This window comes from Pelmatolapia mariae, linkage group LG16_19 (genome assembly GCF_036321145.2).
Source record: "Pelmatolapia mariae isolate MD_Pm_ZW linkage group LG16_19, Pm_UMD_F_2, whole genome shotgun sequence".
Taxonomy (NCBI): Eukaryota; Metazoa; Chordata; class Actinopteri; order Cichliformes; family Cichlidae; genus Pelmatolapia; species Pelmatolapia mariae.
This window is the reverse complement of record NC_086241.1, coordinates 52,887,439-52,901,070: the sequence shown is the minus strand read 5'-3', so window position 1 is coordinate 52,901,070 and position 13,632 is coordinate 52,887,439. Positions and strand designations below refer to the sequence as shown.

The 13,632-nt window shown below is 38.2% G+C and overlaps 3 protein-coding genes and 2 non-coding genes across 5 annotated transcripts; all 5 read right to left on the bottom strand.

The window, feature by feature from the left end:
• Positions 1-445: 445 nt before the first annotated feature.
• rpl13a (ribosomal protein L13a) lies at positions 446-3,619 on the bottom strand. Its single transcript, XM_063497710.2, has 7 exons — positions 3,566-3,619; positions 2,779-2,851; positions 1,711-1,776; positions 1,391-1,492; positions 1,140-1,225; positions 883-942; positions 446-699 (listed from the first exon to the last, which is right to left on the bottom strand). The coding sequence occupies exons 1-7, from the start codon at positions 3,584-3,586 to the stop codon at positions 490-492; spliced, it is 618 nt and encodes a 205-aa protein (XP_063353780.2). The 5' UTR covers positions 3,587-3,619; the 3' UTR covers positions 446-489.
• LOC134646458 (small nucleolar RNA Z195/SNORD33/SNORD32 family) lies at positions 1,593-1,668 on the bottom strand. The gene has a single exon (XR_010096700.1). It is a non-coding gene; the product is annotated as a small nucleolar RNA Z195/SNORD33/SNORD32 family (small nucleolar RNA).
• LOC134646457 (small nucleolar RNA Z195/SNORD33/SNORD32 family) lies at positions 1,850-1,932 on the bottom strand. Its single transcript, XR_010096699.1, has one exon. It is a non-coding gene; the product is annotated as a small nucleolar RNA Z195/SNORD33/SNORD32 family (small nucleolar RNA).
• A 1,124-nt stretch (positions 3,620-4,743) lies between the features above and the next one.
• atp5if1b (ATP synthase inhibitory factor subunit 1b) lies at positions 4,744-6,038 on the bottom strand. The gene is made up of 3 exons (XM_063498616.1): positions 5,904-6,038; positions 5,153-5,265; positions 4,744-5,054 (listed from the first exon to the last, which is right to left on the bottom strand). The coding sequence occupies exons 1-3, from the start codon at positions 5,970-5,972 to the stop codon at positions 4,913-4,915; spliced, it is 324 nt and encodes a 107-aa protein (XP_063354686.1). The 5' UTR covers positions 5,973-6,038; the 3' UTR covers positions 4,744-4,912.
• Positions 6,039-7,499: 1,461 nt separating this feature from the next.
• Positions 7,500-12,916, bottom strand: zmpste24 (zinc metallopeptidase, STE24 homolog). Its single transcript, XM_063499894.1, has 9 exons — positions 12,559-12,916; positions 11,293-11,439; positions 10,785-10,988; positions 10,309-10,461; positions 10,010-10,151; positions 9,596-9,771; positions 9,226-9,330; positions 8,970-9,113; positions 7,500-8,883 (listed from the first exon to the last, which is right to left on the bottom strand). Exons 1-9 carry the CDS (start codon positions 12,664-12,666, stop codon positions 8,659-8,661), a joined length of 1,404 nt encoding a protein of 467 aa, XP_063355964.1. The 5' UTR covers positions 12,667-12,916; the 3' UTR covers positions 7,500-8,658.
• Between the last annotated feature and the right edge of the window lie 716 nt (positions 12,917-13,632).

Here is a 13,632-nt window from a genome sequence, read left to right as displayed (position 1 = left end):
TTGTGGAAATAAAATTTAAATGTAATACTCACTCCAAATATCCAATTCATTATGTTTACTAACCCTATTATACGTTTTGATTTTACACATTATGCGAAATCATGTAAGAAAAATAACTCCAATGTGCTTTTCCTGGCTTAGATTACACATAGCTCTGCACCATAAACTTTTGTTTTTGAAGAACATCTCTACATTTATGCTTCTTACCTAATTTTTTTTTTTTAAACCCTTTTGAAAGTCTGAGTGATACTTTCCAAATACCAAGTCAATATAACAACCATGAATGTTGTTATAATGTTACCTTCTTGTGATAGCTACTAATACAACTGCCTACACACAACTTTTAAAGAGAAGCTGCACTCACAGCAGTGTCCTTCGTCTTAAACATATTCATGTTGTAGTAAATGCAGTTTATTTTAATGAGAAATAAAATAGTCATGACACATTTTATAAACATGTATTCATCTTTATTGCCCAGATGAGTTTAGCTCAGACAATAACTCCATATTGTTTCAGAACATCTGTGTATTTTGCAATCTTGGACTCGACGTTCTTTTCTGCCTGCTTGGTCAGATTGATCAGTGTCTTTTTCTTGGTGTAGCGGAGTTTAGACTTCTCCTTTCTCTTCTCCTCCAGAGTGGCTGTGATAGCCTGGTACTTCCAGCCAACCTCATGTGCCAGACGCCCAAGGAGGGCGAACTGAGGGAGAAATGAAAAACCATATGAAATCAACAGTTCACAAACTGAAGAGAACAATGTTACACAAACTAAATGGTTGTGCCTGCCAAATTCAAAATTTACAGCCAAATAATAGTAAATGGAGTAACCTTATTGTCACCCTTCATTTTCTTTCCTTAACAAAAAACAACATTGTAGGCTCACCTTGCGAGAGGGCTTCAGACGCACAACTTTAAGAGCAGCTGGGACAACCATGCGCTTCCTCTGTAAATCAAATAAAGCAAAATCAGATAACGAAGACAACAGCACATCTGAACTGTTATAGGCAGCGTGTCTCAGACATCATTTCTTTTCATGGTTACTATTCAGACAAGGCAGTTAAGATGCATGGCATCACAGACAGCACAGTCAAAGCCACTTGTGGGGGCCGTAAAGATTAAGGAAAGAAATTACCAGCATACCTTGTCATAGGGTGGGGGGATACCATCAAACACCTTCAGCCTCTCCAGAGCAGCCTGACCTCTCTTGGTTTTGTGAGGCAGCATACCTGTTTAAAGAGAGATTGTGCTTTAAAAAAAACTGAAAAAAGTCAGATGTCTGAAGTCTGCTTCATCAATAGATTATTAGCTTTCCTATAAACAGCTGTGCTAAGCAAGTATCATAGATGAATGCAAATAGACCCCTTCATGTGCTGGTAGTGTCGCTTCCTCACCTCTAACGGTCCTCCAGAAGATCTTGCTGGGAGCCCTGAAGTGGTACGGACCACGAGAGGGGTTGGTGTTCATCCTCTTGCGCAGGAAAGCCAGGTACTTCACTGCAGACAGGCACATGATCCAGAAGAGATATACATTAGCCACATTACACATACATCAAGATACATGCAAGGGGCTACCATTACTTTATTAAGTAATGCTGATGCCTCAGATGGTAGTGCATGTAAGGTTTTCTCATGGTCTGTGAAACTCAAACTAGTAAAACATCACCGACAACGAGCATTTTAAAGGAATGAAAATAGGACATAACCCTACTTACGCTTGTTACGGTAGAAGTTGCCAGAGATGTTGATGCCTTCACATCTCACCACCACCACTTTGTGGCCTAAAAGACAAAATGCCAACAGTTAAATCCCAACAGTTAAAGAGTAGCAAACAGGTGCAGATACTGTTTGTTTCCTGTCTCAGATGGTAGTGCATGTGAGTTTTCTCATTGTCGTTAAACTCAACCAAGGCAGTTAATACAGTCATCATCGACAGAATGACACAACAGTAGCCAACTATGAACACATTGTTCATCAGTCTTACATGCTGCAAAACACACTGTGCGACATGGATCTGACACAAGTCTGGAAGTTAAAGGTAGAGTTTCATCGTAGCATAGGTCAGTCTTTGTAGCCATCTGTGTGTCTGCATGTTTTGTGTGACTGCATCTGGAGCATATGTAGAAAGAGCATACAATGCTCTCTGCAGGACTTTTGCACAAACAGTCATTTTTCACATACAAAATGCAAGTGTTTTTTTTTAAAGACATTACCCAGCTGAACTACACATGAGGACACAAATATCAGTTTTTTGGAATGGAAATCAAATACTCATCCTTCTAGTGCTCGTATAACCATATAATTCCTAACTGATGCTATGTAACAAAAGAGCCAGTAACTGTAGAGAATTCCCAGAGCAAGTGGACATCATGTCATGAGTATTTCCAGAAACAATACTACTAACACTGTCCACAGTTCAGGTGTGTAAAACTAGACTAGACTAGATTATGTGTTACAATCCAAATCACCTTATTTTGCACAGTTTACCTCCAACAGCACCCCACAATGGCTCAGCTATTTCAGGTTAGTTTGTACTGCATTCCTACTGAATGGTCAGCAGGTACAGCAGCAGTCTCATTATGAGATACTGCTACAAAATTTCTGACACTGTCAGGATGTTGCTCCAAGGAGTCCATGCATGTAGCGTGATACAACAGCTAAATTCGAACATCTTGACTAGGACAGTCCAAAAATCGCACAGTGTATACTTAACTTAAATTGTTTATTGTCAAACATTTATATTGGTTATTACCAAAAATTCATATTAATCTCTGAAAACTTACCCAGAAGAACCTGTTTAGCCACAATGGCAGCAAGTCGGCCGAGCAGATGGCCCCTGCCATCAAGCAGCAGAACCTAAAATAAAAGGGGGGGAAAAAGGATATCAATGCTTTATCCTCACCATGAAAAAACATCCTAGTAATTCCCCTATAATCTTGTAAGGTAATGTTAATCAACTTGCATTTACTATCTACTTGATAATCGTCACATTATCAGCTTTACCTTGCACTAACATACAAGTTAAACGGTAATAAAACGCATTTAACCCCATCACTGTTTATTAAAGGGGTTTACTGTGAACTGAACTGTATTTCTGCCTCCACGTCACTGTGATAAATGGCACATGGGACACTATTGACTTGCCGGTTGAGACATAACGTTTGCTTAGCATCTAAACGAAACCGCGCTGACGATTAACCTTGTATTTTTTGAGTTGAAATGTCATGAAAGGTTCCCTACATAGAAGCAACGAAAGACCACCCATTTAATTTAGTTAAGTTTGCCGGTACGTTTCCCATATGCCCATATATCCAGTACACACGTTAAACCTAGCCTCGCAAGCTAACAGCGTTGACTCAGGGAAGCTGCCATGATGAAGGCACGCTCACTCGGCTATAGCGAGCTGCCTCAGACATTCCCTAAAAATAGGTCTCAGAAAAAACACTGAGCAAAACAACGACTACACAAAGCTGTCCCAAGTTATCGCCAGTCGCTTAACTGCAAAACACAAGGTTTTATTTTGCCTATAGAGCTGAAAAATGATATAATATCTCCAGAGCAGCTTCCCACCTTATTGAACCGGTCCGCCATGATGTGCGAAAAGAAAGACAAACGGGGTTGCTCGTGGTAAAAGGCAGGGGTGGGCGGAAGTGACGACAGCTTCTTGCTTTCTCGTGGCTCACAGGCTATGAAACAATAGCGCCACTGTTGGGCGAATTAAGTTAAGTATTATAAATTATGTATACTATTATGTATTATATAATTATATATTCATTATATAGCAATCGCAGTTTTGCTTTGCTGCTCCAGGACCTGGACAACTTGTTGTAATTCTGCTCTCTACCAGAAAATGCTCAATGAGAATGTTCCATCATCAGTTTGTGCCCTGAAGCTCAAGCACACTTAGGTTAGGCAACAGGACAATGATCCAAAATGCACCAGTGTCCACTTCTAAAGGGGGAGGGAGAAAAAATTAAGTGGTAAAGTGGCCTAGTTAAAGTCCTTTCAAGCTTGAAAACTCTGTAGATGTACCTATGATATCAATTTGAATATCCTACGTAGTTTCCTTCTTGAATTATCACATTCATTTATGGTATCAATTAGAAGCTCCTACATTATCTCATTCTCAAACTTAGACATCCATGAACCCCGGCCACCCACCCACCTGGTGGGGTGAAAATACCCCATCTGCCTTTTCCAGATGAGCGGTAAAAACTGCATTTACTCCTGTTATCTTTGTCTAATATTAAAATTTGTTTTATGATCTGACAAATATGCAAAAAGCAAACAAACAAAAAAGAAATCATAAAGGTGTTAAATACTTTTAAAGATCTTAATAGTATGAAATTTATATTACCTATATTACCTTACCTTACCTTATATTACCTGAAGATGGCTTTAAGGAGCAGTTTGAAACACATATTGACCAGGTCACATATTTGTGGTGCCAGATAACTTTAATTATCTTCTTTTTCTTTTTTTTTTTACCATTTTTATATCTCACATTAAAGGTGTGCTGGTTGCAGCTTAGTCAATTTTATCACTTGATTTGCTGCCTATTGTTGCTCATTGAAAACAATGTTTCTCACAAGTTCACAAACTGTTCACTGAAATAAAACAGTAGCATGAAGCACAGATTATATTTAGTTTTTTTCACTTTGGCATTCTGCCTGTGACATACGGCACACCAATGAACAACATCACACAGGAAAATGTTCTTGGAGAGCATGCCATGGAACCCGTACTCATTTCTTTTAATCAATTTTAATACCTTTCAAGAATTTACATAAGTACCATCACTCAAACATTCATGACTGGCATGACACAGTGCACGCAGAAACTAGTGTGGTTACTAAAGGAGTCTTGGACAGTGGGGAGAAAAAAAACAAAACTTTTGTTTTATTTTAAAGGCTTCACTCAGTCGTCATGCTTCAGCTTTCTGATCTTTCCCTTGTGGCGGTCAATCTCGCGCTGGAGACGTTCAATCTCCTTTTTGTGGTGATCAATTTCGTCCTCATGGTGCTGCTTTAGTGCTGCCAGCTGCTCCTGCTCCTTGCGCCTTATATGAAGAAAGACAGATATCACGCAGGCTTATTTTCATGTAGAAGAGGTGGAAAAAGTGGACAAAAAACTGTCTTTATAAGCTGAATTTCATACTTGAAGTACATCTCCTCCTCTGCAGCCTGCTTCTTCCCCATGGATCCACCTGCCTCTCTGATAGAGCCTCCACCACCACCACCTTTCCCGGCACCTTTACCCAGCTCACCCAGCTGAGTGGGTGGGGAAGTATTTAAGAGAAAAACAAGTTTAGTGAATTAACTCAGCAACAAGCAAAAAATAAACAAACCCAATAATATAAAAAAATGAGCTCTGAGTATTTTCTATAAAGACATTTCTTTAACAGATGGCAGCTTAAAATTTAACATTTCTTAAAGTTACTTTCTTTCTCAACTTTAGTGATCAGGGCTTTCAGTGTGATATTAAGGTGAATCTGCTGGACGCTGTGAAAACAAGCCCACGTTGAAGGTCAAGGTTTTATATTTTTTGAGTGGGTTAAAAGGCTTCTTTGTTTCCAAGGTGATAATGGAGATATCTAGAACAGACCAGAAACGTTTTTTGAGCAAAACCTAAACGTCTGAGAGGACAAAGCAGCTCACAAAACCAAATTCTTTTTCTGAATAGTCTGACAGGTGGCAGTGCATACAAAATGAACCCCCTTGGCATATATAACCTATAATCATTAGGTAATAATGTTCAATTAGAAAGCTAATACCACAGTGCTACAGCAGGTGATCCTGTCATTAAGGTTTTCAGCTAGCAAAAATGATGAGGCTAAACAAGTCACACCGCTGTATAACGGTTACACGGTGTTTGTAATGAAGTGAGGCGGTTGCAGGACGTTTATTACCTGGTCGGATGACATTCTCAGCTGTGAGGTGACAAAAGTCCTGATATTAGGCCTCAAAAACCTCGCCATGTTTATGAAAACACCACTGACAAGTAGTGTCGAGCTTGTCCTTGTCCACAAAAATACACCACAGGACGGCGCCATTATGTCCAAGGCGGGGGTGCCAACAGGAGATACGTTAGTTCAATTAGATGATACATTTAAAAAATCTATTCATACGATGATGTATTATTTCAATTTCTCTGCTAAATATATTTCATATACATAACATGGAACAATAACATAGTGCAGGAAAAACACAGTGTTTAATTCCCGCAGTGGTATGGTCTTAAAAATGGACACCGCGTTGCTATACGCTCTTTACGTAGCAGCTGACCTTATAATTTTTGTTATGCTACATACCAATAACGCAACATGTGTGATTTTTTAATGCATTTTTTAATTAATTTAAATACTATATACATCCACAGCTAGTGAACAAAAATGTTTGTTTTTTTAAACAATAAAACAAAATCAACAATAACAATGGTTATTTCTACTTTTTTACATAGCTTAAATAACTTATGAATTGGGATTTTTTTAATTTATATTTTAGTACACAGTATTTTTTTTTTTTATCTAAAGAAATAAGTTTATAAAACATCAATTTATTTTTAAGCTGAGCATCAGGATGGGGAAGAAAGGGTATTTAATTAACTTTGACCATAGCATGGTTTTTATAAGTACTTCAAAATCTGCTGATCCATTGGGAATTTCCCACACAACCATCTCTAGAGTTTACAGAGATTGTAGGAAGGCAACAGTAATTCAAATACATGAATGTACATGCCAAACCGTGAACCAGATGGGCTACAGCAGCAGAAAACCACACGAGGTGCCACTCCTGTTAGCTAAGGAAACTGAAGCTACAAATCCCAGAGGCTCACCAAAATTGAAAAAAAGAAAAATTTGGAAAATTGGAAAAACATATCCCCTGATCTGATGAAACTTACCTTTTGCTGTCATATTCATATGTTAGGGTCAGAATTTGTAAAAAAGCATGAAAGCATGGATCCATCTTGCCTTGCATTAATGGTTCTGGTGTTGGTGGTGCAGGGGATATTTTCTTGGCATCCTTCTAGCCAAAGATCAGAACATCTCTGTACTCACATGACCTCTACAGTCTCCAGGTCTCAATCCAATAAAGCATCTTTGGGATGTGGTGGAACAAGAGATTTGCTTCATGGGTGTCCAGGAACTGTGTGATGCCATTATGTAATTATGAAGTCAAAATCTCAGGAATTTTTCCAGCATTTTGTTGAATCTATGCATTACAGATATGGTGTAAAATGCCTCAATTCATACAGAGAATCTATCTATATGAATTAAGGCAGTTTTGAAGGCATAAAAGGGGTCCAACCAGCTACTAGGAAGGTGTGCCTAATTAAGTGTCCAGTGAGCATTTTTTTTTTTGTGTGTGTGTGTGTATATATATATATATACATATATATATATAAAATTAAAAATATATTCCAAAGTCATCACTGGATGTAAATCTTATCTTTTGTGTGATTTTCACAACATTTTTTCTAAGTAAAACAAGCACCCCAAATAAGATAAATGCTTAGAAGATTTTATTCAACACTGCAAAGAAAGCATACACCCCCTCTCTGAGCAAACCAAACTCTGGCTCACGTGGTGAAATCTTGCCATCTCCCTCCCATAAGTCCCCTATAAATACTTCGCTTACCAGGTATCGCTGGCATGAAACAAAGAGAAAAACAAAACAAAAACTATGAAACTCTACATGAACTTAAAAATTCAAATCACATTCAACATTTTTTTTTCAACAATTCACTTCATATATCATTACTCTAATCACCAAAGTTACATATGTACAGGTATGGTTGGACCCTTCATGACAAGCAGGTGCTTAAGAAAATTAAAACAGCAGCCCCTCATTGCATGTAAAAAAAAAACAAAAATATCGCGTCTAATGTAATGTTCAAACGAAACATTTCGCACCGCTCTGTTCACTAGGTGTTCATTATGGGTACAAAGAGGAGAATTAGAGGCACTCGTATTTTGTCACTGTGACAAAGAATCTACAGAGTTTCTCTTTAAATAAAAAAAGCACTGAATTGATGAGTAGATTCATGAATATTCACTTGAACTTGACAATAAATGTTGCACTTGCTGTACAAATCAATCTGGCCCGTGCATCTGTAAAAAGCATTGTAATGAGTAAATATACTGTATGACTAATCATCTTAAATTAATATAGAAAAAAACAACTTAACATTTAACAGCCAAATAACCTGTCAATTTCATTTGAGCTTCATACTTAGAAGGGAAAAAGAACGATGTACTGAATGAATTGTACAAAAATAAAAGGATTTCTAAAAACAAATCTATGAGTGCAATCTGAGAAATCTGATATGTGCTCTGACAATTGCTTTTTTCTTTACACGTTGTCCAGATCTATCACACACAGCAAGTGTGTAAATGGTTTTTCTGAATAAAAGAAAAAGAACAGTACAGGCTTAGATTTTTTTATGGTTGCCTTGTGCTGATATGTTTTGGTTTTGTTTAAAACTAACTTTCAAAGAAGAGAAAAAAAAAAGTATGGCAAGTGAAGAAAAGGATAAAATAAGATAAAATTTGCTAATGGGGGGCAGAAGGGAAGGAAAAAGACCAGGGTGCATCACAGGGCCAGGACCGGTCTGCGGAGGCCCTTCGGAGGAGGCAGCGGTCGCCGCTCCCCCTTCCAGCCCCGTCAGTCTTGCTTGGTGTTGCCCAGTGCTCTGAGGCGCTCAAGGAGAGGAGGGTGGGAATAGTGCCACATGGAAAACAACCAATCAGCCACAGGGAAGCCCAGGTTGTCTTTGTTCAGCTTGATGAGAGCCGAGTAAAGCTCTGAGGCTTTGCCCATGCCGCGAGCAAAAGCATCTGCCTGGAACTCAAACCTGCGACTCAGGACCGTCAGACAGAAAGACAGAACCTACAAAAGCGAGGAAGAAGAGAAATATTTAAACATCTCAAAACAACAGGATTTAATTATTCAAACTTTCATGATCTCACACATACCTCGTTGTAAGGAGAAAAGATGAACTGGAAGATAATCATCAAGCCTATTAATGTGGGCTGGCTGTCATCGAAGCCAAAAGCTACAAACAGCTCCTTACGTCCAATCAGAACAGCAAATAAGGAGAAGCACAGGAAGGAATTCATCTGAAGAGATAAAAATAGATTCAGTTCAATCTCTGAATGTCTGTAGTATGATCTAATCAGGCTTTTATATGTTTTGGGATAAAACAAAAGACATCCATTTGGGAGAAATCACCTGACTAATGACGATATTCTTGACGGTATGACCAAGCTTCCAGTGGCCAAGCTCATGACCCAAAACAGCAAGGATCTCTGGGTTGTTGCACCCTTGTTTTTTGTTCTGTGACAGAAGATTCAAAATCAGTCACCTAAAATTTCCAAAAACATCAAGCCTAAACATTAATACATTTAATACTTGGGGCTTTTCCCAATCCTTTATTAAAGGATTTTAAAAACAAAACAGAGCTTAATGACCAAAAAAAATATCTTTCAAGATCTCAGACCAGTTGTTATCAAGCAAAAATCAACCAAAGTGTGTTTCAAGACAAGTAAGAATACTCTGTCTTTAAAAGTTTTTTTATGAATCAAGTGAAATTCTTTGCAACCTTGGGCTTGGCTTTAGACTCGCTGGATGTCTCATCACTCTCTGGCTGCTCAGGCTGTGACTCTCCAGCCTTGTTGAGAGGTGAGTAATCCTCCAGCAGCGTGTCAAACAGCACAATGCGTTTGTTCTTGAAGAACCCGTAGAAGTATGCATTGCTGTGTGAAGAACGTTTAGAACCTGGAAACAAGACAAAAATTCATGCATCTCCAACCAACCATCGCTCCACAATGTAAAAAAAAAAAAACATACTAATGATTACAATGTAATAATGATGTAATAAGTTGCCTCAAGGGGCTTGATAATGTAAGGAAAAGACTCTACAACAACAGAGAGAAATCCCCAACAAACGACCCACAATGAGCAAGCACTCTGTGACAGTGGGAATGATAACTAAACAGAGACATTCAAGACATACCTTCAACTACGTAAATTTTGGTGAGGGGGAAGCTTATGCTCTTGGACATGGCTTCGATATCTGTCTTTAACTCTCCGTCTGGCAATGGTGTGAATTTGTCAAACAGGGGAGCAATGTAATCAGCGTAGATGGTTACAAGTACCTTAGAAGACAGAGATGACAGGATGTATTACAGGTGTAGTATCAACTATGTACTTCTTTTGAGTTTCTCACTAGTTATCTGACCAGAAACCTGTTTCCTTATTACACAGTGATGCATTTTCAACGTTTTCACAGAGCGAGGTGAATGCGCCACTAACCAGAGAAACGACCAGGGTAAAGAGCCAAGCATAAATGAAGAAGTAGTCTCCACCAATCTTTATGATGTACAGGAGCAGGGAGGTCACAGGAAGCAGGATACACTGAGTGACAGCAAACTTCTTCACGGCATCTTTGAGGAAAAACCCCAACGTCTGAGAGGAAGAGCAGACATTAAAAGAGAACAGTGTAAACAGGAGATTAATACAGTGTGTTAGTCTTCTGATGTCTTTTTACTTCTTCACAGATTCTCCGGTCTTTGAATTCATTTTGGGTTTAAACAGACAAAATTTCACAGTCAAAAACTTCAGTCCATCAAAGTTCTTATTACATTTTAAATCGTTTGTGTTTTTGACATTAAACAACATAAAGACACAGCTTCAATATGAGCTCTGGAGCCCATCAACTGTGGTAACTTCAATCCAATCAAACTCAAGTTAGTCTCGGCAACAAACAGTGAGTGCATTCCAGTGCATACCTGCTGATTAAAGCCGTGCTTCTCCTCAATGACGAAAGTGTTGTACAAACTCCAGGGGAGTCCAGTTATAGCACTGAACAGGGTAGCAAGCGTCAGAAACACGAGGGACTGGGTGATCTCGTATTCTGGACCAAATCCAAAGCGAGCAGTCACAGAACCGGCGACAGCCCACAGAAATGGTATTCCACCCAGTAGCAGAATCAGCTGAAACCGTTTTGAGCACAATATTTTAAATGTGTGGCATACAGAATGAGTTAGACTAGGCTAATCTTAAATATCAAACAAACAAAATAACAAAAAGGAAAAAAAAAAAGCACACTCTTTTCACTAATATTGTATTAATACTTTGTCAAGTCCATTTAAAGTCCTGCAGGTCAAGAAGACACTTTGTGACTTTCACTTATGTCAACAAGTCCACAGCTACTACACTTGTGATAAAAGAACATTTTAATATGAGGAAGACTATCAACTCAAAAAACAACAGTGTCTTTTAGTTAAATGATCTTACCGTCCCCTCAGTCTCAGAATAGAGTCCAGACCAAAAGCTGAAGTTGCTTTTATCCAGCTGATAAAGACGTGACTTCTCAAATGTTTCAGAATCCATGATCTTGCCCAGCTCCTGCGGTACATGGGTTGTTGTTCTATATATCCTCCTCTGCAGTATAGGAAGACGTGTGCATAAAGTTACATTAACACTGAAAATCCATCAAGGTACTGATGTAGGGATCCAATGCTGTCAGTGTAACTGTCCAAGTTACATATTTCAGATGTGTATTTATCAAGTGTTAAACTCAAAACTTGTCAAGTATCACATAGGAAAATAATCATAATATAATCAATACTAATCCAATTTGATGTTTTCCTTTAAATATGTGTTTCAAAGAGCTTCTTTTTAACCTGTTGAGTCTATACTATACAATCGTGTGAACGATATTGCAACAATTCGACCTTTGAGCTGGTAGGTGAGGCCAATAATTTTTGTGGGGTTTTTTTTTTTTTACACTAGGGATACCAAAATCTGCTTTGAAGTCTTTTAGCTCTTAATCACTATATTTGAACTAAAGAAATTTCACAGAACGAGTAAACATTGCCTACTGCCATGAATCTAATGATTTACAGGAAGGCCAACTGTGTCTGATAATCGTGTGAATCCCTGTCTATATTCTCATAAAAGTTGCTCTCTGCACTCTCTCCATGTGTGTACTAGCATATCAAGACTACGTGATAATATTCTGGGTTAAAGATGTTCTCTGTATTATTTGCTACATCAGTTCCTTTTCCTAGAGGAACTACACCCATCCCAACGCTGTCGTGAGATACTTTTCAATGTGGCTTAACTGAAGTGGATAAAAAAATGTTTTAATAGGATTCAAATAGCTTCATATTTCACATCCACAGACACGTGTCTGGGCGTGAAATAGACCAGTAAACATTTCCAGCAAGCTGATAATAGGCCCGACTCATAGCTTTGTGGGTTCGTATTAAGAAATCTTACGCTGTTGTGTTTTGAAACTAAATACCTAGAATACTGAATAGCAAAAAAATCTAGTGTCCACCATTACACGAACCCTGCTAAACAGACCCCTTGGTCGCATCACATATTCAACTGTCAGAATATCCTATATTAAACGCAGACTTTATGAAAGACACAGCTCATAGTGAGTCCACGGGAGATTAAAATCAAACGTTTTAACCGCTGTCAGCCGTTCGTTGATTTATGCTCTGCTTTTATTATAAAGCAAAGGGATTTAATCTTGATAAACAATTGACTCACCTGTCTGTAAGAAAGATATGCCTCCCAAAGGTATACTGTCCATGAAAACCCTAGGACAGCGTAAAATATCTGCTTTTCCACCGGCAGGTCAAATATAGTTTCAACCATCTTTGCTCTGTGTTACTAGAGCAGTTAGCTAAGCAGGCTAGCAGCTAATTAGCTTCCGCTCTACACACACTCAGACAGCACTTTAAACGTGAATTATGGGAAATATGCCCCTCCGTCAAATAGACAGATACAGACTAAAGTTTAGATCTTTGCATCCAGTTTTCATTCCTAAGAAAAGTCTAGGCTTTTACAACTAACATCATTCCATTCATCTCAACTACCGAGCCCGTTGGTTATGCGTATCAACGAATTCGGCACCCAAAGGAACGTCTTCTATAACTTGGTTCCGCAGTGGATTTTCTTAATTTGACTGACTCACTAAAGAGTTCAAATTTTTGTATTTCGATTAAACACCTTTAATTCAACCCTAATTAATAATTATTCTACAAAAATATTTGTGTACAATGCAACTACGAATGCAAATGTATATTCACATTATTTAAACTCCTAATAAAGCATAATTTAAGGTTTTAGAGTATTACTTTTTTTTTTTTTTTTTTTTAAAGCACTAGAACTACACGTTTATTGCTGGCGGTAGCGGCCCCATTTATCCCATGAGCATGATAGCTAAACACACGTGGCAGCGCAGGAAATGTTGACTTTTGCTACTTAATTCCTCTTCTCAGTTCATTCTGATTATTTACACGCAGTCACCACCCATAAAATAACGGTTTTTACTTCAACACAACAGGAAACGTGTCGGATCCTGTACCACACCCATTTTATTCAGTACAAAGTACGCACACATTTAAAGTGTATATATATTAATGTGGCTTTTCATATCTATATAAATATGGATTTAAATTCCTAACAATTTACCTTTAATTAAAAACACTTTAGACATGTAAAATCTTAAATACTAGAACCACACAGCTGCACTCATCCCTTCCCGTGCACAGAATCTGTTTATATACATTGCAGTGTCGCATCTGCAAATTTTAACCACACGTGTGCCAGGCAAACTGG

Coding starts and splice junctions, on each gene's coding strand:
- rpl13a (XM_063497710.2), bottom strand. CDS start 3,586: ATGGCGGACCGGTTCAATAAG. Junction 1,777..2,778: donor GGCTAAACAGGTTCTTCTGG/GTAAGTTTTCAG, acceptor TTTGTCTTTTAG/GCCACAAAGTGGTGGTGGTG. Junction 943..1,139: donor TCCCCCCACCCTATGACAAG/GTATGCTGGTAA, acceptor TTTGATTTACAG/AGGAAGCGCATGGTTGTCCC.
- atp5if1b (XM_063498616.1), bottom strand. CDS start 5,972: ATGGCGAGGTTTTTGAGGCCTAATATCAGGACTTTTGTCACCTCACAG. Junction 5,266..5,903: donor TGAGAATGTCATCCGACCAG/GTAATAAACGTC, acceptor CCACCCACTCAG/CTGGGTGAGCTGGGTAAAGG. Junction 5,055..5,152: donor GAGGAGGAGATGTACTTCAA/GTATGAAATTCA, acceptor TCTTCATATAAG/GCGCAAGGAGCAGGAGCAGC.
- zmpste24 (XM_063499894.1), bottom strand. CDS start 12,666: ATGGTTGAAACTATATTTGACCTGCCGGTGGAAAAGCAGATATTTTAC. Junction 9,772..10,009: donor CAAAATTTACGTAGTTGAAG/GTATGTCTTGAA, acceptor TCTTGTTTCCAG/GTTCTAAACGTTCTTCACAC. Junction 9,114..9,225: donor AGAATATCGTCATTAGTCAG/GTGATTTCTCCC, acceptor TTATCTCTTCAG/ATGAATTCCTTCCTGTGCTT.